Below are 27,980 nucleotides of genomic sequence, written 5' to 3'. Positions count from 1 at the left end.
TTTTAAAGTTTATTTATTTATTTTGAGAGACAGATTGAGAGAGAGAGAGCATATGCTCGAGAGAGCAGGGGAGGAGCAGAGAGAGGGAGAGACAGAATCCCAAGCAGGCTCCTCACTGCCAGCACAGAGCCCAATGCAGGGTCTGATGTGGGAGCTCAACCTGGAGCTTGAGCTCACCAACTGTGAGATCATGACCTGAGCCGAGGGCAAGAGTCAAACGCTTAACTGACTGAGCCACTCAGGTGCTCCTCAGCCAAAAGCTTTCAATTTGATTCTAATCAAGTCTTTAGGTCTAACTTCCAGTTTCCAGGAAGTGCAGGGATAGATTGGCCGGCTAAATGCACCACGATGATGCAGACAAATCCAGAAGGTTGGTCCTTCTGCAGGACGACCAACCTAGTCTCTTTCACAAGGTGAACTGGTCAAGATCAGAAGACATCAGGAGACATCCCAACCAAGGGCAATTTGAGGTCTCAGTCTGAGTCCGGTTTGGCCAAACCAGGCATAAAGGCAGATTTTAGAGGCAATTAGGGGTATTTAAATACGGATCAAGTTTTAGATGACAGTAAAGAATTATTTTTCATGTTTTAAAGTATGATATTGCTAATTTGGTTCAATTAGAAAATGTTTATATATCGTTTTTAAGTTTATTTGTTTATTTATTTTGAGAGAAAGAGAGACAGAGAGCACAGAAGGGGCAGAGACAGGAAGGGAGAGAGAATCCCAAGCAGGCTCAGCACCATCAGCTCAGCCTAGTACATGGCTCAAGCTCACGAACTGTGAGATCATGACCTGAGCCGAAGTCAGTGGCCTGAGTCACCTAGGCACCCCAGAAAATGTTATTTTAGAAAGGTGCATACCAGAAAACAATTCTGATCATTTCCTGCTGGAAGGTCAAGCCAACCCACAGGAGTGCCTTTCTTTACTTTTTTAATTTTAATTTTTATTTATTTTTGAGAGAGAGAGAGGGCAGGGGAGAGGCAGAGAGGGGGACAGAGGATCCAAAGCAGGCCCCACACTGACAGCAGTGAGCCCGATGCTGGGCTCGAACTCACGAGCCTCGAGATCATAACCTGAGCCGAAGTCGGACATTCAACCCACCGAGCCACTCAAGGTGCCACTCACTCTGTTGAGTGTGTTTCAACAGAAAATGTACGTTTATTGGAAATTGCTGTGTGCCCGTGCTTCTATACTTTCTCACTTCATTCATTATAATGATATGTTTTTCCCTTTTGTAACTATTTTTAATTGAAAAAGTAATACATGTTTGATAAAAAATACTTTAATTGCCAAACAAATATGCAACGAAATATGAGCCCCCTCTCACAGTGGGGGCCGTTCTCTCCCCCCCCCCCCCCCCGCTTCCTCTCCCCAAAGGCAACCACTGTTAATGGTTTCTTGTGTAATCTTTTCAGAAACACACAACATATATATGGGTATGTGGCCCTCGACTTTTTTGCTTGGTGGCAGCCTATCGTGGGTACTGAATTACATTTGTGGGGTTTTTTGTGAGTGTTTTTGTTTTTGTTTTTTTACTTAACATATTTGAGAGACTCTTCAATACTCAGTCTTAGGAAGGACACCAGTGATCTCCCACTGCCAGGTCCAAGGTCACCTGTCTATCTTTCCATCGTTCCACTAGCTGATTGCTCCTTCCTCCTGGAGTACTTCCCTCATGTGGCTCCCAGGGCTAGAACTCTCCTGGGTTTCCTCCTGTCTCTTCAGCTCTTTTTCCGGTTCTTCTGCTCCTCCCTGACCTCTGTACATGGTCATGCCCCTGAGGCCCATCCTTGAACTTTTCTCCACCTACACTCACACCCTTAGTGATCTCACCCAAGTTCACAGCTTTCAGTACCATCTGGGTGCTGACAACTCCTGATTTTATATCTCTTGCTTGAGTCATGCCCCCGAACTCCAGATTCCTTATCGAAATGGCCTACTTGATATCCCTCAGACAGATATCTCAAACCTAACCATTCAAAACAGAACTGATGTAATCCCCAAACCCTCACCTACTTCTGTCTTCCCCCATTTCAACTGTTGGCAGCTCTGTTTTTCCAGCCGCCAGGCCCCAGACCTCAGACTTCCATAATTTCTCTCTTGCGCTCAACCCCATTTCCCATGTCCCAGCAAATCCCACTGACCCTTCCTTCAAGGTACATCTGTAATGTGACCGCGTCTCACCGCCTACACTGCTATGGCCTGGGTCTGGGCCACCATCGCTCCCGGGCTAGATTATTGCAAATGAATCTTAACCATCTCTTTCCCCCATCCTTGCTGCCTCACTGGGTCTCCCCTGCACACAGGAGTGGAGTCCCAGTAAAACCAGAGGCGGTCCTGTGCTCCTTCAAGGAATCCCTTCTTGCTGGGCAGAAAAGGCCTTCACGGTGGCCTGTGAGCCCTGCGTGATCTGGCCGTTCTCTCTCTGGCTCTTCCTCTTCCTCCCTCTTCTGTTCATTTTGCTCCTGCCAGACTGGCTTCCTTGTCAACACTCAGGCCTGAGCCTGTTTTAGGGCATTTGCTGTTCTTCTACCTGAGAGCTCTTACCCAAGATATCTTTACGACTTGCTTGCTCACCTTCGTCACATGTTTGCTCAAATGTCACCTTCCAGTGGGATTTACTCTGATCACACAATTGAGATCACAGTCCGCTATTTGCTGTCTCCCTTAGTGTGGCTTGTTGTCTGTAGTATGTATCACATGGGTAACATACTACACAATTTATTTACTTATTTTGTATATTCTTTGCCCACTCCAGAATATAAGTTCCATGAGGGCCCAGATTCGGTTTTTGTCACTGTGGTATCCCTAATGCCTAGAATATAGAATATATTGTGCCTAGAATATACCCCTATGGCCTGGCACATAGTAAGTGCTTAGACAATATTTAGCGAACGAATGAATGAACCGATATAATTCTATTTGATTATTTTAATCGCTGCAGAGGCCCACACTATGGATGACGTAGTATAGCAGCACAGCAGTGGCTAACACTTATAAGACATGTCTGATACAGTCCTTCATGAATTTACCTCCTTTACAAATTTATAGTCCTTTACACATCTACACCCATTTAAACTTCTCGACGATCTTATGAACTGGGTTTGATCGTTACTCCCATTTATTTTTATTTTATTTTCAAAGTACCTAATTTTGGTTGTTCCCATTTAATAGATTACAAAACTGAGGCTCAGACAGATTTATTAATTTGCCCACAGTCACACAGAGAATAAATGGTCAGGCCAGGCTGGCTGCGTCTTGAACCAGCGCATTTAATTCCTTGGGCCAAACCATTGCAGAATGGGTATACCACGACTAACTTTTTTTTAAAATGTTTATTTACTTTTGAGAGAGATCCCCGTCCCGTGTGCATGCACGCGTGCGCAGGTGAGCGGGTACTAGTGGGGGAGGGGTGGAGAAAGGGAGACAGAGGATCCTAAGTGAAGCTGGCTCTGCACTGACAGTACTGAGTCCAACTGGGGGCTCGAAGTCAGCGACAGTGAGATCGTGACCTGAGTCGAAGTCTGACCCTCAACCGACTGAGCCTCCCAGGCGCCCTACCGTGACTTTCTTAACCAGTCTCCTTGTAATAGATACCATCTCAAGGGTCTCAGATGAGGTGAGCAAGGCTCAGAGAGGTTAGGTAGATTGTTCAATGTCCATCAGCCACATCCTAGGTCGGAATTCTCAATTACTTCATTGTCTTACTTTCCAAAGCCCTAGTTTCCCCCGGGGAGAAAGGTTGGGGTTAGGAGAGCTTCCCAGGTGAACAACTTCTACCCCTTGGCAGTGCTCTTCCGCCCCAAGGCCCTCCCTCTACTATGGCTCCACTTCCAACTCTGGAATAAGCCTTTCCCAGATGGCCCCAGGCCATGGACACACAATAGCTCATTTAATCCCTTAATGGTCCATCTGCTTTCCAGAGGGAATGTAGATGTCTCCAGGTTCCTGTTCTGGAGTTTTCCTAGTTTTGCCTCTCTTACCTCAGGTGAGGTCGGGGACTGCCTGGGGGGACTAACCTGACATTCATTTATTCAGTCACTTTTATGGAGCAGTTTGGCTTCCGGTGCATCCAGACAGAACCCAGACTCTCAGCCAGTGTCCTCTACTATTGTGCTATCCGCTGGATACTGTGGTGGGAAGAGGAAAACACAGTTCCTGCCCTCGAGGGGCTCACAGTTAGTGGTGGGACAAACATTAGTAAAATACTCAGCTCCAGTAAGGGTCCAAGTCTGATTACCATCCGGGTCATTGAACTAGACTGGTTGAGATGACAGGAAGGGACCCCTGGGCTGGGAGCCGGTGGATGAGTTAATAAGTAAAAAGAGGGAAGAACGTACCAGAACAATGAACTGAATGGCTAAGGGCCCTAGGGACAGCAGGGATCACGGAGGCCAGGTTGGTAGGGGCAAGGTGAAGAGATGAGGCTGGGAAGCAAGGAGTTTTGGCTTTTATTCCAAGTACAGTGGATTTGTATTCTGAATACTGTTCTGGCTGGAGTGGAGAACAGAGCAGCTGGGGCTACAGGGGACAGACAAGTAGGGAAGGGTTGACAGGCTTTGTGGCACTCAAAGAAGTGGAGGAAGTCGTGAACTGAGCAATACTTGGCCCGAGGTTTTGCCTCTCCCCAGGGGTCAGCTCGCGCCCAAAGACCGATGGATTGGGCTGGAATGAGGCCGGCAAAATGGTTCACTCCTTTAGTCCAAGTGGGACAGCTCTGCAGCATGGTTTTACCCCCAGAGCCCCCTGTGGGATGACCAGGATCTTAAAACAGAGATAAAACCCATAGAAGTTCCCATTCTCTGTGGAGAGGAGGCTTGAGGCCAGCACCTGCCCAGGGCTCCAGGGAAATGTAGGTGGGTCCCTGGTCCCAGCGGTGCGTATGGAGCATCCCGCTATACCCCGGGCGGCCGTCTGCTTCTCAGAACCTGTCCCTTCTCTCTCTCATCCCTCCTACCTCCAGAAGGATGGTGGCCTGGGGTTGCTGGTCCTGGCTTTCCCACTTACTTGCTCGGTGGCCTTGGGCAAATCCCCTTCCTTCTCTGGGCCTATTTCTTCCTGATAAGAAAGTAAGCTGGAGGGGCACCTGGGTGGCTCAGTCGGTTAAACGTCCGACTCTTGATTTCAACTCTCGATCTCATGATTTGTGAGTTTGAGCCCCGAGTTGGACTCTGTGCTGACAGTGCGGAGCCTGCTTGGGATTCTCTCTCTCCCTCTCTCTCTCTGCCCCTCCCCCGCTCACGCGCACCCTTTCTCTCTCAAAATAAATAAGTAAACTTAAAAAGAAAGCAAATTGGAGTAATTAGTGACTCTAGGGCTTGCTTGGGCAGCACATATGCTAAAATTGGAGTAACTATAATGATTTTTTTTACTTTTTAAATGTTTATTCATTTTTGAGGCAGAGAGACAGAGACAGAGACAGAGACAGAGACAGAGTGTGAGTGGGGGAAAGGGCAGAGAGAGAAGGAGACACAAAATCTGAAGCAGGCTCCAGGCTCTGAGCTATCAGCACAGAGCCTGATGAGGGGCTCGAATCCGTGAACAGTGAGATCATGACCTGAGCTGAAGTTGGACGCTCAACCAACTGAGCCACCCGGGTGTCCCTGGAGTCATTAGTGAGTCTTAACTTCTGGGGCAAATCACAGAGTCACAGAGTTTGTAAAAAGCTATGACCATTATGTACATAATTTCTGGCAGCTGCAGGAGTTCCTGAAGCCCTGGGCGTGGGGGTGTGGGGGCTCTCAACTGGGCCTCAAGTGAAGAATCCTTAGGTTCTTGGATCCTGGGATAAGTCAGTAACGAGCAGCATTTTTGAAGGCCTGCTGAGGACCAGTCCATGGCCTTGTTCTAATCCGTGCTGCAATCCTTGACGCTCCGAGGGCTAGACTGACTTGCCCAGGTGCTGAACTAGGGCCCCCAAGTCTGGTCTTCCAGAAGCCAAAGACAGTTCTTCCCATTTCGTGAGAGACATCTCTACCTTCATCTTCTTTCCATCCCCTCACGCCCCACAACATCATACCTTTTAGACCCCACAGCCACTGCTCTTTTGCAGTCTGAAGTGCTCTCACCGCTTATCTCTTGAGGTAAAGATGGAGGACCCGAGGCTCAGACAGGCTGAGTGGACTGCAAGGTCACACAGCGAGCACAAGGTGAGGTGAGTGGTGGAGAGCAAGCGGAGAGGTGGAGTTAGTGATGTGTGATCACTCCTGAAGTCCCAGAGTGGGCCATCCTCTCCTAGTTGCAACTTGGAAGGCCAGCCAGAAGAAGGGTGGGGAGGTTGTAATGAGGGGAAGAAGGCAGACCCCCTAGGACTGGGCCTTAAAGAATGAGCCCAAGTTTGGTCAAGGAGAGTCTGTCAGCCCTAACAACTTGGTTCTTTCTCCCTGTCTCCATTGCAGCTATTTTCCTTTCTAGGGCCTGCCAAAATCTTCCTTATTTTCCGAGGCCACCTTAAATTCTCCCCTGAAACTTTGAGCCCCACCCCCTCACTCATTTTTCCTGCCCTTTTTCTCCTCCTACACCGGGGGCTCTTTGAAGGCTGGATGCTCCCCTACGGTCCCACAGGGCTGGAGCAGGGCTGAGTGGGGTTCAGTGAATCAAGGACCCGGAGGCTGCTGCTGGCTCGCGCTCCAAAGGGAAAGGGGCTCCTGGGAGTGTTCCACCCCCATTTTAGATGTTTCTAGTTCCTGCCTTGTCCCCACTCAGTGGGAAGGGACCAGAGAGGCAGTCAACACCCTACGTGTGAGAAGGCCCTGGGTGCTCAGGTCACCACCCCAGAGGGCCCCGTCCTGGGCCTGGGTCTGTCTCCTCAAGAGAAGAGAGATGATCTCATTAAATGTCCGTATCCCCCCCCCCCCCCCCACCCGCTGCTGTTCCAGTGAATTACCCAGCGTGTGGGGGGGGGGGCGCTGAATACTGCTGGGGGTACAGAGATGCTTTTGATTTAAGAAACTCGCAACGGACAGGCCGCAAATGCCCACAGCACGACTCCTCTCGCCCCTTTAAAAAGCAAAAACCACTTGGCAATGGCCGCCCCAAACCCAGTCCCGCGCCCTCCGTCCCGAAGCTCCTAAGCCTGAGCCCCGACGCAAACAACCCCAAACGGCCAGCCGGGAGGGCGCGGCGCCTTTAAGAGGCGGCGAGCGGTGCTGCCCCCTAGCGGCCGTCGCTGCGGCGCTTCCTCCGCCGCGGCGGGGTCCAGCGGGCCGCCCGGCCGGGTCAGCGCGGCGGCGGCGGCGGCGGCGGCCGGGTTCGGCGGGGGCGCGGGCTGCGCGCGGGGGCGAAGACGAGGACCGGGAGGCGGCGGCGGCGGCGGCGGCGGGTGAGGACGGTGGGCCGGGGCGGGGCGGCGCGGGGGACGCGGGCGGCCGCGTGCGCCCCGCGGGGTCCGAGCGCGCCGGGAAGGGCACGCGCCCGGCTCGCAGCGGCCGATCGCACCGCCCCGGGCTCGGAGTCCCGGGCCGCCGGCGCGGGCGGGAGGGGGGGAGGAGGGGCCTCGAGGGGCGCGGGGGCCGGGCCTGCGCCGCCAGGGCCGCCGTGGGGGGCGTGGGGGGGGCGCGTGCGGCGCGGCCCCCGGGCTCCCGGCCCCCGGCCCGGCCCGGCGCTGGCGATCTGGCGCGCCGGCTAGCCCCGCAGGCGGCGGGGGCGTGGGCGGCGGCGGCAGCGGCAGCCAGTGGCACGCCGCGCTGAGCGCCGCTCCCTCCGCCCGGGCGCCCGCCCCGGCCCGCCCCTCCCGGCAGGACTGCGCGCCCCGAGTCCCGTTCCGCGTCCCCGCCGCCGGAGGAGGTGCCCGCACGCTCGCGGCGCGCGCCGGGCCGCCACACTCGGCCTGTGGGCGATTTCCTCCGGACCCGAGCTCCCCGCCCGAGGAGGAAGATGCAGACCTTTCTGAAAGGGAAGAGAGTTGGCTACTGGCTGAGCGAGAAGAAAATCAAGAAGCTGAATTTCCAGGCCTTCGCCGAGCTGTGCAGGTAAGGAGGGACGGGGCCCCGCCGCCCGGGGACCCCCGGCCCGAGCCCGGTTCAGCCTCAGCCGCTGTTTTGGGAGGCCGGAGCGTTCGGGAAGGAGCGGTGCTCGGGGACATCGAGTCCCAGCGACCAGGTGGTTGTGGTGGCCGCCGGCGGTGCTCGAGGGGAGCGGCGGCCAGGATGGGTGTTGTGGCACGGACCGGGGCTTCCAGGTGCACCGTGACCCTCGGTGGGGAAGCCCCCAGCTGCCTAGAGCGCGTTCGGAACGCTGCTAAAGGTGGCAGAGGGACCTGGGAAATCGGGGGATCCACGCTGTCTGCCTGTGGCTGGAGGTTACTTTTGGACTGGAGTGTTTTTCCTCCTTCCTTCCCTTCCCTTCGTGGAGAAGGGCAGCACTGTTTATATGTTTGCAGACCACCTACTGTGTGCCCCTCGTGTGCAGCCCTTGAAGCTGCCATTGCATGTCACTGGGTTAAGCCTCTGTGCAGCGAGTAGCAATATTTGGCATGTATGTGATGATTTGCTGTCTCATTAGAGCGTCGCACCAGCTTTGAGAATTGACCGGGGTGGTGATTCTGGGCCATGTGTCTGAGAAGGGGGAGCTATCTGCAGAGAGGTAGGGTACCCTGCCCCGGGTCCCACAGCTAGGGAGTGTCTGGTGCAGAGGAGGTGGGGTAAATGCATGTGGTGTAGAATGGCCTTCCTCCCTCCGACAAGCTTCGCCCCCCCCCCCCCGCCCCCCCACCCCCAAGCTGGTGCTCAGTGGTGGAGATTCATGGTGTTTTAATAAGATTACGTTCCTAGTCTATTATGGAAGCATCCACTCTTGGGTCAGGTATACCTCACCCTGTTCTACAACTGTGGCTTTGCCTCTGGGAAGCTGTTAGTGAAATCCTGTTCTTATCGAAAGCCTAAGAGAATCTGGTTCCCCAAGCCTTTTGCAAAGTCTTGATGGAATCCTTTTGTTATGCAGTGTCTCCACTTGGTAGATTTGATTCTGGGAAATGTGTTCCACTTACATTTTTGTCCCTGTTGGGTCCCCAAACATGTTGCAGAATTGAACAATTGGGCTTCCTTATCTCCTGGTGCTCGGAACAAGTGGTGAGTCTGAGCTGGCCTTCACATGCTGGCCTGGCTTGTGCACTTCTGTGCCCCTGATGCCTGTCCCAAGGCTTGTTGCTCCTTTGCCTTGGCAAGCCCTGCAGCCACTCTTGTCCCTGCAGCCAGAGGGGCGCACCTTGTGTAAAACAGCTCCTGGCTCAGCATTTTTTGGCCTAGGGATGGAGTTGGCTGCCATTTCTCAGGCTGGTCTCTTAAGGAGAAAGCAAGCTTTTCATGGTCGGTAGGGCATGCCAAGCAGCCCGGGAATTCACAAGGAAATCAGGAAATCAGGAGGAGCTTGCAGCCAGAACTTTGAAAATGGGTCCGAGGACTTTTGGAACGTTAAAAAAGGACACTTGAACTTTGCGCCACAGATACATACAGGGAAAAAGTGCCCTAGACACAGGAGAAATGTGAAGCCCCTTTGACATGTTTTGCAAGCCCCTTTCTGCTCTTAGACTCCAGAGTCATCTCAGACTTGGTAGATCCCAGTTAATACCTTGCACCCTTTTTTCCCCAAGGTCTGTCTGTATTTGTGTCATCCTGTGTCTGCAGCTAAAGCATGAGGCTTGTCATCTGGCTGGTATGTTTTGCTCGTTAATTAGGAGGCTCTCGCAAAAACAGTTCCAGCCCAGACTCGGGGCTGGGTCCTGCTGCTGGACTTGCAGATTGCCTTCCCTTCCCACAGACACCCCCTGCCTTTAAGCAGGGCTGGAGGGCAAGCCCTGAGATGTTAACCATTCTGGGGGAAGTCCAGCATGGAGGGTTAATTTCTCTGAAAAGGTTGTTGCCTTCAAAGTCTGGATGCCTACTTCTGGCCAGAATATTGGCTTCAAAGAGAAGACAGAGAGCGTCTGGGTCATTCTAGAACCTCAGGAAGCCCACTTGTGTTTTCATTAGGGAAGCTCTAGATATAGTGTCTTTTAAGCTAAAGAAGGAAAAGAAAACAGCAAGAAAGAGTTTTTCTTTTTTTCCTCTTCTTTATTACTTTCAGGGCAGCGCCCCCTTGTGGCCACGTTTCTATACTTGATGCAGAAAGCTCCCATTCTTGACCCGGTGGCCAGAGCCCTTGGAGGTTGCTGTGCTCTTGGTAGGGAAAGCTGCTTCGATTTCAGTGACCCGAGAGGTGATGTGGATGGACATGTTATGTTTTTGACATTCACAGTCTGGAGGTGCAATGCTCCTGCTTTGATGGATGATGAATTGCCTGTGACTTTCTCTGATGAGAAAGTCCAGGAATGTTTGAAAATGATCTGAAGCTCTGCTCCGAATGTTTAGGGCAGTGTCAGCACCGGAGAGCATGACCCGAATGGACCAGATGAGTTGTTTAGTTGGATGTCAGGCCTTGTAAAAACCTTCGAGCAGGAAGGGATGTTGGGGATCATCTCCTCCAGCCCATTTGTTTTACAGATGGGGAAGCAGGCATGAGAAGGGGTAGGTTCCGTACTTTTGTTCTTTTTCGTTTAACTTCTAGAATGTGCCCAACTTGATGACCTGGAGACCCCCACAGAAAGCCCTTTCTACTTGGGCACCTCCCAACAGTAAGGCGGACCCCGTCTTCCCTTCACAAGGGTCCAGCTGCTGCCCTGTTATCCCGGAGACACTTCCTTGCCTTGTTCCGCCAGGGGGGCATCGCGTGTGGATGGTGGCCGTAGGGGGCTGGTACCTGGGCCTGGATACGGCAGGTGGGCATAAAGGCCCACCCTTCACGCCCTTGGGGCACCTCGATAGGACAGCCCTCTGACTAGTCAACAGATGGGCCTTTGACTCCGCTTGTTTTTAGTGGTACTGTTTGTTCCTGTCACTGTCCTCGGTTTCGTCTCCCCTCAGGGACGGGGACATGGATGAGGCTCTGGTTTGTGTTCTCTTTTTTTCTCTGCCATCCTCCTTGCCCTTCTGCTCATAGTGGAACAGCCTCACAGTTTCTTCACATCCTCTCCTGTGCCTTTTTCTTTCGTTTTCTTCTTTTTTAATGTTTATTCATTTTTGAGGGTGGGGAGGGGCAGAGAGAGAGGGAGACACAGAATCCGAAGCAGGCTCCAGGCTCTGAGCTGTCAGCACAGAGCCCGATACGGGGCTCAAACCCATGAACCGTGAGATCATGACCTGAGCTGAAGTTGGACGCTTAACCGACTGAGCCACCAAGGTGCCCCTTAAAAAAATTTTTTTTTTTTAAATCTTTTCCTTGTACCCTTTTCAAGATGCCCAGAAGGGACTCCCAAGGGGAAGCCAAGAAATGAAGCTGGTAGTTGGAAATGTTGGGGGGTTTTTGATTTTTGATTTTTGAACTTCTCCGATGTCTCGTTTGGAAATGCTGGCTGGCCCCCACCTCTCTGTTCCCTTTGTTTTCTGTGTCTCTCCTCCATTTCCTCACCCTCCTACCCTTTTCTGTCCTGTGCTTGAACCTGTACTGGGGGAGGTAGTGAAAAGTCACAGGATGTCACAAAGCATTTTGGTGTAAGATGTGGGCGGCCCGCTGTCTGTCTTTACTGTTCTGTCAGCTGCCTTTTTAATGCAGTCCTTCCTGGTACCTCATGTCACTTCATGCTCCCAGCAGCCCGGGACGACAGCATGGGGACACCGAGGCCTGGGGAGTAGAAGGAAGAGGCTCCCACAGCCCGTTCAGCTTTTCTGTGCCCGGTCCTGAGGCCCCTTCACCGGGGGACATGGCTTCCGTGTTAAGTCTCTTCTGTGCCCAGGTTAGGCCGGGGCTTCCTGGAGGCTCCAAAAGTAGAAGAATGTCTGTGAGGTTCTCTTCCTTGAGAACCTTAGAGGCCAGCACGGCCCACTGGGCCCACAGGAAACGTGTTTATGGAGCAATCTCAGGCCACGTTATCATCGCAGACCATCCCACCAGGGAACCTTTATTCAGTTCCCTCAGAGGGAATGGGGCCTGGGGTCCACTGAGGCTCAGGTTGACTGAGCACCTTCTGGGGGTGGGGCAGCAGGTTGGGGAGCAGCAGGGCAGAGCCCCTGTCCTCGTGGAGCTGGGAGTGTGGTGTTAACAGCAGCCTGGGCTAGGGAAGCGTGCCAGGGAGGGCGTGAGGGTGCCATCAGGCCTTCCCCTCCCCTCCTCGTCCTACATTCCTTCCTTGAAAAGGGGGCATCTCAAAGGTCCCTTTCTGCTGGGATGGCTGAGAATTCTGGGCTGGAGTTCTTTCAGGAGATTCTTAGGGGGAAGAAGGAGCATCTTTTCCAGGATTAAGTGATGCTGGTCTGTGGGTAGGTGTTGCTCTCTTTGTCTCAATGTCTGGATGTGCACCATTTTGGGGGTGTGGGGGTGGGAGGAGGTACTGACCAGGTTCCTTTGCACCAGTGCCCCGAGACCGTCCATAACTCAGCCATGCAAAGAAACGCTTCCTTCCTGCCTCCAAGGGAGAGAACTGGACTTACCGGTGGCAGAAGACGTCCATCTGGACAGTGTTGGTCCCCAGCCTGCTCCACAACAGACCATCCGTGTGACCCTGGGCCCTCTGTGCCTCAGTTTCCCCACCTGCAAAGTGAGGGTGTTAGCACTGCATAGCGCAGGGTGGTTGTGTACGTGAAAGGAGTCAGGACTCCGGGCATGTGAAGTGCCTGCAAACTGTAGATGGTGCCTGCTGCTTGTTTTTAGAGCTGTCCCTGGGGAGTAGGGGAGTGGGCTTCCACCCAGGGATGCCTCTCTGTTCCAAGATCTTTGGCACGTGTGGGTCTAGCATTCTTGGCCTGGGCCACTTGCGAGGGACTCTGAAGCCCATGATGGGTGCTGCCCGATCACCCTGCTGGGTGTGGGCTTTGTGGGGCCATCAGAGGCCGCCAAGGCGGTGCCCATCCGGTGGGGTGTTCTCCTTTAACACAGGCTCCCCCCCACCGGGAGGCAGGGGTGCCGTCCTCCCCTCATTTACGGATGAGGAACCTGAGAAAATCATACACTAATGCAAGATGGCACTTCCATTTTTTATTAAAGTTTGGAGATTCAGGGCGCCTGGGTGGTTCAGTCGGTTAAGCATCTGACTTGGGCCCAGGTCATGATCTCACGGCAGGTGGGTTCCGGCCCTGCATTGGAAAATTGTGCTGGACTTCCAGAAGATGCTGAGTCTTGATGAACAATCGTGTTACTATTAATGGTAACTCTTATCGTTTTCTTTATCTTTGTGAACACTTAATACGTGCATACGTCAAAAAAAGTATCAAGAGTACTCAGAGGACAACAAAAAGTCAGTGACTCCCTTGTTCCCGGGTTCCTGTCACTCAGGGACAGCTGCTGTCGGCAGCCTCTCTCTGTAGATGTTCTGTGCAGACGGGCACACGCGTGTTCTCGTCTCTGCATATGCCCGCGTTTCATTTCACGGAACACCGTGTCTTAGAGAAATAGCACATTTCTGCTCCTTTGGGAGGTAGATCCATATCGTTACCCTCCTTTATTTACTGGCCGAGTGGTCCAGCTCCTAACATGATGGACTAGATTTCGCCCCCCCTGGTTGGCCTCTGCCGGTGTAGACAGTGGGGCAGCGAGCGCCCTGCCCCATCGCCTGGGCACTCCCTGCCAGATGAGTGAATGCTGGGTCCGAGGGCACAGGTGGCTCACTTTTCCAGGGGAGTCGTAAAGCTGCTCACAGAGAGATAGCACTGCCCACAAGCGTTAGCAAATGGGAGAGCCTGTTAACCACACCCTCCCCGGAGCAGCCCCTGGCAAATGTTTTTGATCTTGGCCATGTGCAGGGGTGAGGTGGTACTTTTGATTTGCATGTCTCTTTTGACAGTGAGATTGATTCATGCTGTCTAGGCAGGGTGGGGGGGGGGTGGCGACTGCATGAGGCAGGCGCCAGCAGGCACGGCGGCCTGGGACCTCCATTCCTAACCACCAGGCCATCCTGCCTCCACTGGTTATGTCTCCCGCATGGTTTCACAGGCTCGGGGCATTCAGTAAATGCTTAGTGAAGTGCCTCATGAGTGCAGTTCCCTAACAGTTGGAAGTAAATAGGGTTTCTGTTCCCACTCGTATTGTGAATTCAGCTGGTAAGCTAGCTTTTTAAGGGAATGTTCTGGTACCTCCTTTTTTAAAAAGTAAGATTCAGTTTAGAAAGCCAGGCATCATTGGGGAGCTGTGCACCCACTCCTTCGCTCTTCCTGCATGAATCGGGCCGACCTCAGCCTTTCACCCTCCACCGGCCCTGGGGAAGCTGGCCTGGGCTTGTGTGGCCTTGCGTGGGGAGAGTGTTGGTTGGGTTCCCAAGGGGGAGACCCAGGCCTGGCGGGGTGGGGCGGCTTGTTCCAGGTCACACGGTGAGATGTGTGTGTTGGGGGGGCTTACCTGCTCCAAGACCACCGTGCCCTCCCCACTGTCCGCCAATGCCTCTTAAACAGTACTTCCTCCGGAGTTACGGACCGGGGTGCCTGGGGAGCAGCCAGGCCCTTCCCGTTGGGCCGTTCGAATTCCGCCTGGTGCTTTGTCTTGCCTGCTGCAGGCCTCCCTCAGAAAGCAGTCGCCCTGTGGCCCGCACGTCCCCAGCTGGGCCTCACGGGCTGGTTTGTGTAGGCCCGTCATGTGCCAGGCTGAGGATTGTGACAGCTCCTGGGGGTGGCTCTGGCACTGCCTGTGGAGATTGGAAAATCACTCCCATGAGGAAGTCCCAGGCTGACCCTGTCGACCGCTCTCCGTGCTCCAGGCCGGCCCTCCAGCCCCTGCAGGGAGAGTCAGGACACGCAGTCAGGCTGCGGTCCCTCCGAAAGGCAGCTTCTGAGAGGTACCTTTAATTTCCCTTTCTCTTGGAATCTTCAGCCCCTAGTGGGTTTGTTCTTTCTCTCCGGATTTGCGTGTTGTCTTTGAAGGTGCTTCCATAAAGGTGGAGACCGACCGGCAGTTGTGTTCGGGCAGAGACCCAGGGCCTCCGGTAGCGCCCGTGGTAGGAGCACCAGAGGGTATCTCTTTGTGGATGAGGGAACTGACTGGTGGGTTTCGGAAGCCTTTTGCACGTCTGTGTGGCTCAGCCAGGAGCCACTTGTGGCTCTGGAGTGCTCTGGGCCCAGATGGAAACCCTGGGGTGAGAGGAGAAGGGGGAGCCCAGGCCAGGGAGGAGCCCCTGAGCTCCGTTCCTTCGTTCTTTTATCCACAGAGCAAGTCTCGAGCACGCACCCAGCCAGCGGTGTGCTGGGTGCCGGTCCCCGCCCTCAGGCACCTGCATACCCGGTAAGGAGATGAAGGTGAGGGCAGCACACAGACCACTTCAGTGCTGCGCCGTGTAGCTCGTGCCGGGAAGCCCGCAAACAGGAGAGAGCCGTGGCCAGGGGCGGCCGAGGCCACCGGAGCGCTGTGTGGTCACAGGAGGCCTCTCTGAGGAGGTGACGTTTGACCAAAGAGGCCGAGAGCCCCGTTCTTCTAGGAGCTGAAGAGCTACAGTGTGGGCTCTGTCTGCTGCCTAGAGGCCACACGCCCCGGCCCGCCTCTGTTGTAGCCCTGGCTTCTGTGTGGACTGTGGGCAGCTGTCTTGGGAAGGGCGGGCTGGTTTCCACTTCAGACAGGTGGCCAAAGGAGGCAGTAAGTAGAGTGTCCTTGGTGTCCTTGTTCCCGGACGGTGTGATGGGGGGCCAGGTGGGTGGCCCAGGGACCTTCTTTCCACCTGAGGCTGTAGCTGTAGCTGTAGCTGATCTGGGGGCCGGGATAGGAGGCCACATGCTCCCCTAGGGTCAGGCCCAGTCCAGCCTCTGGGTTCAGGAAGGAGCAGTGAGCCGGGAGCCTTGGGGATCCCCTGGCCCTTATTGGTAGTCCCTAGGCCAGCTGACCTTTCCCCTTTCCCAAAGCTCAGGTTTGGCCTCAAGGCGGAGTCTAGGGGTGGCGGATGGAGGTCACCGAAGCTTGCTGTCTTTAGTTTACCTTCCTCCAGGCCAGTGTTGGCGAACCTGCCCCGCAGAAGTGGCACCTGGAGGCCCTGCTGAAACATACACATCCTTCAGTCTTCCCTCTCTGGAGAAGGGGCCTGGCGGCTTTCTCTTAACATCAGTGCCCTGGTGATTCTTCGGGGAAACCCAGAGTACGTTACTAGGCCTCACCCCCAAACTGTTAGCCACATTTGTGTGGAGTTAAACAGGTGAAAAGTGGTCTCTCGGGGACAGGTCCTCTCCAGGAGGGCATCTGGATGTAAAGGTTCCCCGGCTGGTCCATCTTGGGGGTCCCCACGGGGCACCTGTGTTCCTCGGAGCACACACGCCCAGCTCTGCTTGCTGGTTGCTGCCCTTTGGACAGTCTTCTCTCCTCTTTTAAACATTTCTGACCTCTGGCTGCCAGTCCGTGCTGGAATTATTTAAAGGTGGATCCCGAGGGACTGGCCTGGCCAGACGTCACACCGGTCAGTGGCCCAGGGCCCGGAGCAGAGGCAGTGGCGCAGCCCGTGGTATTTCCCTTCGCGGTTTGCTCTGCACCCCCATTGGCTTCCCATCAGAGGTCTGTGTGCTTGGGTCTTGGAGCCCGAGCCATGACTTGGAGCCCGGCACTTGGGGCTCGCCCACGCGGCCCTCCAGGCTTCAGCAGGACTGTGGTGATATTCCGCCCCATCCCCAAATCGGTGGCTCACATCAGAGCCCCGCGAGAACCCACCACGGGTCGGGCACTGTTGCAGGTCGGAAGTCTGCCCTCCCAGGTGGCTGGCGTGTGTCCACGTGCCAGATGACAGTGGCAGGGCTGGGATTTGCCCCAGGGGCTAGCTGACCCCTGAAACCACGCCATTTCTACCCGGTTCGGTGGCCTTCGCCTCCACCTTGAACGTAACATCTGAGTACCATTGGCTTGATAACCACTTCAGAAGAAAAGCAAGGCGTTCTTTTCTGAGCACTCTCTGTGTACAGTTATGGGGCCCAGAGGGGTGGCGGGTGGTGGGGACGGCAGTGAACTCGGAACACAAGTCTTGCCCATCTGTTTGTAGATGACTAGACAAGCCACTCTGCCTCCCCTGAGCCTCTGCTCCTCTGCCTGTAAAGTGGGCATAATTCAGCCACCTCTAGGGCTAACAAGCATGGCAGATGCTTAATAACTGATAGCATTCCCCCTGTGCCCCAGGAGGCCACCTCCCCAACCTTCCTACCTGTCCAAGCTGGGGCCTGGGGCCTCTGACATATCTCTGGTGGGAGCCCTCGGCCCAGGGCAGACAGGTGGCCTCCCTGCCTCCCTCCTGATCCTTTCCTGGTGTGGGGGTCCTCCAGTGTCAGTGACCAGGACATGCCTCTGGCCTCCCAGCTCACTGCTTCCTGGGAGGGCCTGGGGGTGGTAGGTGGGTGCTGAGAGTTTTGCTTTCATTTCTGCCTCTCACCATATTTCCATCCAACATTGGAGGGCTGGGGTGTGGAGGTGAGGAAACATCTGGGCCCCCACCCTGGGGTGCTTGTCCTAGCGAAGGTTCAATTATTGAGTGCTTACTACATGCTGGCCAGTCTTGGGTTCTAGGGACCCATACAGCAGTGAGCACCCTCTGCCCCCAGGGGCAGCCCCAGCCCTTCTAGGGAATGTTTGCTGCACTGGACCCTGACGAGCGGCGGGTGCTACAGGGAGGTGCGGGTTGTATGGAGTTCTGTTCTCCCAGGGGCCTGGGGGACCCTCGGAGAGGAGAGAAGGGACATGTTGGTGTGTGTGGGGCGGTGTTTGTGAGACCCCAGGTGCCCATCCTGGAAGGGGTGGCTCCTGCCCTTGTAGGATCCTGGACATCTTTATGAGTAACATTCAGTGCTGTGGGATTGTTGGTTTCTCTCTAGGCTCTTTACTTTTAATTTAACAAATTTTTTATTTTATTAATTGATTAATTAATTAATTAAAAGTAATCTCTGTGCCCAGTGTGGGCTTGAACTCACAACCCCAAGATCAGGAGTCATCTGCTCTACTGACTGAGCAAGGAGTAAGCCAGGCGCCCCTCTCTTGGTTTCTCTCTGGAATTTCCTCTTTGCACCCACCCATCTTACAGATGGGGAAATGAAGGCCCAGCAAGGAGATGTAGCCCCAGAGTTGTAGAGCTGGTGGGAGGGGCAGCTTGGAATTGAACCTGGCCTTGCTGACACTAAAGTTTATTTTCTTTAATATTGGATTCTTTTTCTATGTTTGTTTGGTTGTTTAAGGTTTATTCATTTTTCAGAGACTGAGAGACAGAGAGTGAGCAGGGGAGGGGCAGAGAGAGAGAGGGAGACACAGAATCTGAAGCAGGCTCCAGGCTCTGAGCTGTCCTCAGACAGGGCTCGAACTCACCGACCGTGAGATCATGACCTGAGCTGAAGTCGGACGCTTAACTGACTGAGCCACCCAGGTGCCCCAGTGTTTATTTATTTTTGAGAGGGTGGGGTGGAGGGGCAGAGAGAGAGGGGGACAGAGGATGTGAAGCAAGCTCTGTGCTGGTATAGAGCCTGATACAGGGCTCAAACTCTCATGAACCTTGAGATCGTGACCTGAGCCGAAGTCGGAGGCCCAACTGACTGAGCCACCCAGGTGCCCCAATATTTTATTCTTAAAATTAAAAAAAAAATTTTTTTTTAATGTTTTTATTTATTTTTGAGACAGAGAGAGACAGAGTATGAGCAGGGGAGGGGCAGAGGGAGAGGGGGACACAGAATCTGAAGCAGACTTCGGGCTCTGAGCTGTCAGCACAGAGCCCGACGCGGAGCTCAGACTCATGGACTGTGAGATCATGACCTGAGGTGAAGTCGGACGCTTAACCGACTGAGCCACCCAGGCGCCCCTTAAATCTTTATCTTAAAATTCATTGCAGGATTCTTGAAAAGGAACTCTGACCATTCCCTCAGAGGCCTGTTCCTGCCTCTCTGTGAGCAGGTATGGGCAGGGCTTTGGGGTCCTGTTGGGAAGGAGTTCTGCTTCCTGAGGAATCAGCCTCCAGACCTCTTGGCCCTCACCTTGACTTGGGCGCAGCCAAGCGGTGGACTTTGCTCAGGGCGCTTTGGGTCCCTGGTTCCTCACTGCTCTGGGGAGGAAGGTCCAGGCTTGAGCCTTTGGGCCTCATGGAGGCCTTTGTCTGTAAATTGGGAAGTGTCCCTGCAGTGAGGAGGGTGCTTCCTCCGTCCCCTGGGGTCGCCAATGTGCCTGCCTCTGGTGTGGAGGGGCGCTGTGGGGTCCTCCTCCAGAAGCACAGCCAGCCTCTGCCAGAGACAGCAGAATGTCCCTGTGGCATTATTTTCAGCAAAATAAGAACAGTTCAGCCCCAAAGAAACAGCGCTCTGGGCCTGTCACTGTGCTCTGAGCCTTTCAGTCCATATTTTGAAACTGAGGCTTCAGGAGGGTAAGCGACCTTCCCGGCTTTCATGGCTGCTGTCTCCTGGGGGTAGGACTTGAACAGCGGTCTGCATGAATCCGAAGCTGTCCCCTTGACCGCGATGGAGGTGCGTTGTTTGTGGTAGGTGGATGCAGAGGATGACAGGATGGCTTTCCTTTTGTTTGTGCTCTTTTCCAGCGCCTCATCCTCAGCGCCCGTAGGTTATTAGCTATTTCCCATGTCCCTCTCGGTTCCATTTGGATGTCCTCCTTGCCCAGAGTCAGGAAATTTAGGTGCTGACCCTGTTGATCTCTGCTCAGCTGGGGAGGCCGGCCATGGATTCCGAGTGATGTCCTGGGGACAGTTGTGATCTGCTTGGTGGTGGGGTTTGAACCCTGGTTTGGCCTCTTACTGGATGGGTGGCCCTGGGTGCGTTGCAGCCCCTCGCTGGGCCTTGATTTCTTCCTTGTTACAAGTCGGCCTTGTGCCCGTGCACAGGAGGTGCTCCGTGTGCAGACCTCCTCCTTTCTTGAAGGGGCCAGAGACCATCCTTGAAGGAAAAGGGGGGCTGTCCCTCACTTCCCTCACCTGTCATCAGACCCTCCGTGTCTACAGGTGACAGCAGAGAAAACGTCCTCTGCTGAAGTGCAGAGGTTTGCGATCTTGGAGGAGTAACTTTCCAGAACCTTTGAGCTACAAGAGGTCTTTGCAGATGAGGATTTACAGCTCGGGGCGCAGGACTTGCAGCTTGGTGCCCATGGCTGTGTGGCGGGCCAGGCTGGGCCTCTGCTCCGGAGCCCACACGTGCCCCCACTTTGGCCTCCAGGGAACCGAGTGTGAGGGTGAAGCAGGGTCTGTTCTGTTCCGGGCTGTCGTTGGCAGACCCCACCCCTGGTCAGGATGAATTGTTTCGGTCCCGGGGCCCAGAAGGTTGGGGTCCCTCCACCACCACTCACCCCTGCAGTCTTTCCCATCTTTCCTCCAGCCTTGCTGGGAGTGCTGAAGGGCCAGCTCTTTGGATTCCAGAAACTTCCCTGGGAAGGGTAGGGGAGTGGGCAGCCGTGTGGGACGCGGGCAGTTCTGTGGGTGTTTCTGCACCGTCAGCGGACGGGGGCTCCCCTAAGAGCGAAACCTGTGGACCTGGCCATGTGCCCGCAAATCTGTCCCCATTGCTGAGGACACCGTGGCAGCTGTGTCATCTAGTCCTCTTCCTCTCTCAATCAGTGTCGACGATGTCAGAATGAAGTTAATGACCTGAGCAGAAAGTCAACTGTATGATTGATTCCTACAAGTCACAGAGATGATGGGTTCCTGCGTAAACCTCAGTGCCAACTAGGTTCAGTAATGGTGGGGCTCTCTGTAAGTGTTCTCTCCATGGAGAGTTCTGGCTTCAGGCATAGGTGGAATCAGGTGCTCAAACGATGTCTCAGGACCTGGCCTCTCATGTTGGCTTTGTTCCCAGGCTGGACGGTTCCAGGTGAGTCCTCACTCTGACCTTTATCCTGAACCAGGCAGTGTGCCGAGTCCCTCGTGTACTCTCATGTGATCTGCCCTAAAGCCTGTGAGGGTGTGGGCTTGTACCCCTGTCTTCTAATAGGAGAAATGGAGGTACAGAGAGGTTGGATAACTTGCCAAGATCACACAGCTAGCAGGTGGCAGAGCTGGGATTCAGGCCTGGGTAGGTTGGCCCCAGGGCCGCCCTCCAGCCTGGGTGCAGGTCCCAAGGGACCCAGGATTCATTCTGAGTGGCCCCGATGGATCAGCCTGAGCCACATGCCTGTCCCTGAGCCAGCTGCTGGGGCCAGGGAGTGCCTCTTTCCCGGCCACATGGTCTGGGTGTGGGCAGGGCGGACCCCACACAGGAAGTTGGGGACTGCTTGCTGAGTAGATTGTGATGGCTGTTGGGCAGTCGGGGTGGCAGGGGCGCTTCCTGGTTCTGGGTTCTCCGGCCGGCTGGGGTGAGGGTGGGGGCTGCTTTCTGCCAGCCTGAGGGGCCACACACGTGGTCTCCTGGGCTAGGGTGGTGCTCCGGAGAGGGGAGTGAAGAGAAACCCCACAAGTCAGAGCCAAAGGCCGGGCCCCTGGCTCCATCTTCGTCCTCAGATAAACCCACAGCCAGCTGGACACAGGTAGATTCCGAGGGCCCTGGGCCCAGGGGTCTGGCGCTGGGCCTCCTGGAGAAAGAGCTTATGTAATTCTGCCTGTAGGGATGGAGTTTGATGGGACCTTGGGGAAAGGCCAAGGCTGCCAGGAGTCCAGCGTGAAGGCTGATGATGTCCTCCCTGCCCCACTGTGCTGTGTGGAACCTTGTTGTTGGACAGTGTTTTGGGGTAAACCAGTCCCGTGTTATGTAAACTATTACTGATGGCCTTGTCCCGTGCACAAGGAACGTTTAGAAAGTGTCTTTCTTTCCCAGACCAGGAGCCTGGAGAATATCGCAGCTACAAACTGTCCGATTGGGGCTGTGGAACTGGAGGGGGGCTCAGTGCACCCTGAGGTGGGGAGTGTGGGTGCAGGGCACGTAGCTGGCCTGTCCTGTCCTGTCCCTTCCACCCTGAACAGGCCCGGTGGGAGCTGCGGGGAGGACACACTGGGAGTGGTTACACCTGGAAGGGGGAGGAAGTGAACGGTGAGTGTCCACACCCAGGCTTGCACACTTCTCAGGGGCCCAGTCCTGCAGGCCCTGGGTGAAGGGGCTAGGCTGAGGCTGGGAGAAGGCTCAGTGTGGTGGGGCCCGGTTAGGGCTTAAGGTCCCTTTGTGGTTCCTTTCTGGAACTGGTGAGGAAGTGAGGACCATTGAGGAGCCAGTGGCTGCCCAGCCCAGAGCCCTTGTCCTGCGTGGCAGGTTCCTCCACCCGGGTGTTCCAGAATTCTCACAGGCCAGTGGCCCTTCTTAGTGGCATGGCCTTCTGAGGCAGATAGATAGAGGTGGTACTTGTGGGACAGGAGTGGAAGTGAGGGCGATCCTGGGCTCTCCCTTTTGCTGTGCCCACTACAGACAGCAGGCAAAGCTGGCCTGATCTTTGTGAGCCCCAGAGGACCTCCTTGGTGCTGTACAAGGTGGCAGGAGCCCGGGTCAGGGAGCTGAAGTCCTGCTGTTTAGTCGTGGGGCCCTCATAGGAGTTCTTATTTGAGGACCCTCTCTCAGAGTCCTGGGAAATGAATTTGTGACCCGCTGCTTTCGGTGTAGCTGGTGAGACTGCTGTTTGGACCTGAGCGGTCACGCCGGACAGGAAGAACTGAGGGAAGTACTTCGTGTCTGTTACGTGAGGCTGCGAGGAGGGGTCATTTCAGTTTATTGACTGATAAAAATAGAGCCCTTGAAACCAAGTTCAGGGAGTTCGCGGACTTGTCTGCATGAAATTCCAGAGTTTCTCTTGAGTAGATTCATATCTGACTTGTGAATACTTAAAAAAACAAAAACAAAAAAACCCTTTCTTCTTCTTCTTCTTCTTCTGCTTTTTTTTTTTAATTTGAGAGAAAGAGAGGAAGGAAGAGAGAGGCAGAGGGAGAGAGAGAGAGAATCTTAAGCAGGTTTCATGCTCAATGCAGAGCCTGATGCAGGGCTTGATCCCGTGACCCTGGGATCAAGACCTGAGCTGAAATCAAGAGTTGGACACTCAACCAACTGAGCCATCCAGTGCCCCTAAAAAAACAAAACAAAATACCTTTTCTTAAAAAGTAACATTTCAGGGCTGCCTGGGTGGCTTAGTCGGTTAAGCATCCGACTCCTGATTTGGCTCAGGTCATGATCTCACGGTTCATAAGGTTGAGCCCTGTTTTGGGCTCTTGCGCTGAGAGCCTGCTTGGGATTCTCTGTCTCCCTGTCTCTGCCCCTCTCCCATGTACTCGCGCTCGGGCTGTCTCTTTCTTTCTCAAAATAAATAAATAAAAGAAAAAAGAACAGAGCCTTGAGCGGGGAATGGCAAATTTCTGTGAAGGACCAAATGGTAAATATTTAGAAAACAACAACAACAACAACATTTCAAAGTGAAATTCTGCCAAGGGCACAGAATAAAAAAGTATTCTTCCTCACATTTGACCCTCATCCCTGGAGGCAACCCTCATTCCACATTCTTGCCTCCTCTTGGACGTGTGCTGAGTCTGTCTCACAAGCCAGCGTGTATGCACACACACACACAGCCCTCCACTTTCGTTTCCACACCAGTGGTGGCCCATTACCTGTGCTCTCCCACCTTTAACTTTTTATTCATTTAATACAGCATAGAGACGACTCTGGACCTACACTGTATCTACACTACACAGGGCCCCTTGTCAGCCTCTGTGTGGGGTTCTAGGCTTGCCCCCAGGGCTTACACTTTACCTTCTTCCTTAAAATAAGCTCGGGCTATTATGACAAATACCACAGACTGGGTAGCTTGAACAACAGGCGTGTATTCCTCATGGTTCCGGAGGTTGAAAGTCCAGTTCTTGGGGAGAGCTTTCTTCCTAGTTTCTAGACAGCTGCCTTTTTCCTGTGACCTCACACGGAGGGGGGCGGCACTTATAGTGCCTTTCATATAAGGGTACTAACCCCATTATGGGGCTCTGCCCTTCTGAGCTCATCTAACCCGAATCTCCTCCCGAAGGCCCCACCTCCAGATACCATCACATTAGAGGTTAGGGCTTTCGTATGAATTTTGAGAGGACTCAAATATTTAGTCCATAGCATCTCTCCTGGTGGGGGTTATACAGCACCAGCTGCTATCTGTCTAAGTGTGGGAGGGGCCTCAGCCTGGTTTGGTCCCTCTACCTCCTCCCCATCCTGCATGTGGCCCCAGTGCAGGTGCTGCCTGGGGAAGGAGGCTGAACAGGTGTGCTGGCCGGTGACTTCTGACCCCAGCCCCAGTGCCCAGGGCATGGCTGACTTTGGGCAGGTGAGGGGGCTCCCTTTCCTCCTCTGTAAAATGGGGACATCAACACTCAAGTGCAGGGCAGATTGGGCGATCAGAGAGATGATGGCTGAATTGCTGGAGGTGGGTTCTAGCACATAGCGGGGGATCTGATTGTCATTTATCCCCCCCCCCTTTTTTTCTGTCTGAAGATAAATTTTAGAGAGCTGAGTGTCATTTCTGATCTTAAAACTGGCCAAAGGAAGGGGCTGCTGGTGTGATCCCTTAAACTTGGGAAGGACAGATCTTGGTTGATAGCCCCCCACCACCCCACACTCTTCCCTGCCTTCTGGCCAGCCAGGGTGGGAGACACTGGCCCTTGAGGGGGCCTGAGGGTCCCCTCCACAGCCCGCCTGTGGCTTCCCAGCCCCACACACTGCTGGGAGGCCCCCCCCCCCCCCACCAGCTAGTGCCTCCTTCATGCTGAGCCCCAGCTGAAGGAAGTGAAAGAATGTCTCATCCTTTTTCCTGAATTTTTTTTTTTGTCCTCTGTGAAGACAGTTTAACATTATGAGAGCAGAATTTGAAGAGACAAATCATCCCTCTCGCCACCCCCTCCACATCTTTCCCTCTTTCTGTTTTGTGTGTAAGAGTCACAGGGTTGAAATCATTATGTGCACAGCATTTTGACTTTTGTTTTCTGCACGTACCGTAGCATTTTGTTTTTGCTTTCTGTACATAGCATTGTGGTGTAAACAAATTCTGTGTTTCTACACAGTTTTCAGAATGATCGTCCTAAAATGTAGTTTTTATGAACCTTTAATATGAAAATTTCCAACATATACAAAAGAAAGAATAAAAAATGAACACAGCTCCCCCACCACCTCAATAGTATGTGTTAACCATTATTGACTTATGGCTAATCTTGTTTTTTATCTGCCCCATGTGATTTTGAAGCAAATTGCAGACATAGAATTTCATACGTAAATATTTCAGCATGGCCTTTAAAACATAAACGTAGTGCTGTTACCACACCTGAAAATAAAGTACGACAGAACATGATCCTTTAAAATTTTTTTTTATTTAGAGAGGGTGGGGGGATGGGCAGAAGGAAAGAGAGAGAAAATCTCAAGCAGGCTCCACGCTTAGTGCGCTTAGTGCGGAGCCCAGCGGGGAGCCTGATAAGGGCTTGGTCCATGACCTTGGGATCATGACCCGACCGAATGAGCCACGTAGGAACCCCAGAGCATAATCCTTTAATCACTGTGGAGTAGTTCTTTTTATTGGACATCTGTACTCTGATACAGTAAGCTGTAATCTTATTACTGAATATTTAGATTATTTCTGCTTTTCTTGCTGGTGTAGATAATGCTGCCTCGGACATCTCTGTGTGAATGTAAATGTCTTCCTTCCCTTTCCGATCCATTTTGTGTAAGGAAGAGTTTGATTAGTTAACGTAGAGTAACAAACCATCTGAGTGTTGCGGCTTGAAGCAGTAACCATTGGTTTGACTCACCATTCAGTGGGGTGACAGTTCAGACCAGACTCCCTGGTGGATCTGCCATCAGCTATAGGTCAGGGTTGCCCTGGGCACTGGGAATGACTGGCCACGTGTGTTCATCCTCCCGCATGTGGCCTCAGTGTGTTCTTATCCAGGAGGCAAGGATTCGAGACACAGTGGGCATGTCCGAGGCTTCTGGAGGCCTGATGGCTCGACCACGTCTGTTGGCCAAAACAAGGCACAGGGCCAGCCTAGATTCAAGGAGTCAAAATGAATTTCACCTCTTTTTTTGTTTTTTTTTTAAAGCAATAAATGGAATTTATTGGAGGAAATAGAGTCTTTCACATAAATCACCTGTTTCTGTAGAACAGAACTTCTTAGCCTTTCTTGGGAGTTATTGATACCTTTGAGATTCAGATGAAAGCTATGGAACCTACTTCTAGAGGGGCTCCTGGGTGGCTCTGTCAGTCAAGCGTCCGACTTCGGCTTAGATCATGATCTCGCAGTTCGTGAGATCAAGACCCGCATCGGGCTCTGTGCTCACAGCTCGGAGCCTAGAGCCTGCTTCGGATTCTCTGTCTCCCTCTTTCTCTGCCTCTCCCCTGCTTGTGTTCTCTCTCAAAAAATAAACTTAAAAAAAAAACCTAATTCCTCGAAAAACACTTGTAGTGATACCAAAATATAAATAACGCCACAGATTCTCTGAAGTAAAGGTTCTAGGGATCCGAGAGAAACTTTTCTTGTTTGACACTTGTGATTTAGATTTTTGGGAAAGACAATATACAAGCATTCTTCACAACAGGATTTCTTGCAAGATAACTCGCTAAAGAATTTCTGTGGTCACATAAGTTTGGGGAGCAATGTATCCCGTGAGATTGAAAACACATTTTATCTTTGTTTAACTTAGTGTTTTGCATTTGACGTATTAGCGTCTCAAAGAAGACATTTGGGGAGATGTGGGCAAATACAACTTGGTCCGCTACCTGCCTGTTCTGCAGTTTACTAGCTTTGCGACCTTTGTCAAAGCACTTAGTTCTGTGAACCTCGGTTTTGTAATCTGTGACATTTGGACGGTGACACTAATACGATGCCACAGTGCTTAGCTTGCACAGTGAACAGCACCTCTTGAGCAGAGCATAAAGTCATTGCAAAGGGCACAGACCCTGAACGGGGTCAAGAATTGAGGTCATTTCTGTACACAAGGGTGTGGGATCTGGCCGTGTGTGCCAGCCGGGCACTTCACAGACCCCTCCTTCTTTGGTACCTGGCAGGTGCTCAGAGGATGCTGTGCTGGGCACGGAGGGGGTGGAAAAGACGTACCACCTTGGGAGACCCCAGGGTGCTCGTTCTTGAGCAGACTCATGAGGGATGGATGCTTGTATATTGTTCAGGAGACATTTCTGGAAACACACTCTGTGCCCAGCTCCAGCCAGGTGCTCTGTGGCCTGGTCCTCTGGGAACTTGGTGTCAGCTTACGGAGAGGACGCTCGCATTGGTGACTGATGAGGGGGGACCTTGGCAGGCATGGTTGCCCTGTGTGCGGTGCTGGGTTTTGGTCCTGGTTTGTAGCCTGGGGTTACCTGTGTGGCAGCCCCTCTTGCTGAACCTCATTTTATTTAGCTGAAAGAAGAGAAAGAACACAGGAGCACCCGAGTGCTATACTGTTCCAACTGGGCGAGCCCCTGGGGTGTTCGGTGGGGAAACTAGCGGGAATCCGGCCACCACTGCCTCCTGCACTGGCGGGTGCCGTCATACTTCTGCACTGCTTCCAGGCCTGGTGTCTCGTTGTTGGTCTGCTTCTGTGTGCTTCCAATGGGACACCTCCTGCATCCCCCCCCCGTTCGAGTGTCTGTTCGCAGACATCTGTTGGCATCCCTCCGTGCCAGGCCTCGTGAGCCACCGTGGACGTATGTGAGAGACCGGTGGCAGCGAGGTGGACAAGTCCTTTCGCAACTTCAGTCTGTGGGGACAAATTGGAGGAGAGGTGGTGACAGGTATGTCAGCCAGCAAGTTAAAGGGGGTCATTTCAGCAGGGATGCGAAGAGGATGGGTGACTGTCCTCAGGGTGGACACAGAAGGCCTTTTTAAAGGAGAGAGACCTGGGGCTGTGGCCTGACTGGTTAGAAAGGAGTTATCTGAAAGGCTGGGGCCAGAGCCTCTCAGGTAGGGACAACAGCAAATGCAAAGGTCCTGCGGTGCTTTTGAGCAAGGGCTTTGGTGTATTTGTGGAGCAGCAGGGAGGAGGGCATGGCTGGAGATGTGAGGGAGGGAACAGTAGAGAGGCAGGTGGGGGCCAGATTGTTCAGGGCTTTCCGGGCCATGGTGTGTGGTGTAAGTTTTACTTAAGGGCGGGGGGGGG

The 27,980-nt window shown here is 53.5% G+C and overlaps 1 protein-coding gene across 4 annotated transcripts in view; it reads left to right on the top strand.

Moving 5' to 3' along the window:
* Positions 1 to 7,191: 7,191 nt before the first annotated feature.
* Positions 7,192 to 27,980, top strand: part of ITPK1 (inositol-tetrakisphosphate 1-kinase) — a 178,769-nt gene continuing 157,980 nt past the window's right edge. For 2 of the 4 annotated variants that reach the window (XM_053224863.1, XM_053224861.1), the window contains exons 1-2: positions 7,308 to 7,321; positions 7,740 to 7,970. In XM_053224863.1, coding sequence (XP_053080838.1) covers positions 7,876 to 7,970 — 95 coding nt within the window. In that variant the 5' untranslated portion in view covers positions 7,308 to 7,321; positions 7,740 to 7,875. Of the gene's footprint in view, positions 7,322 to 7,739; positions 7,971 to 27,980 lie in introns of all 4 variants that reach the window. The other 2 variants (XM_053224865.1, XM_053224864.1) reach the window with 2 other exon arrangements.

The sequence above is a fragment of the Acinonyx jubatus genome, chromosome B3 (assembly GCF_027475565.1).
Source record: "Acinonyx jubatus isolate Ajub_Pintada_27869175 chromosome B3, VMU_Ajub_asm_v1.0, whole genome shotgun sequence".
Lineage (NCBI taxonomy): Eukaryota > Metazoa > Chordata > Mammalia > Carnivora > Felidae > Acinonyx > Acinonyx jubatus.
Note: the sequence above shows the minus strand (reverse complement) of the source record. Positions and strands in the feature narration are given on the sequence as shown.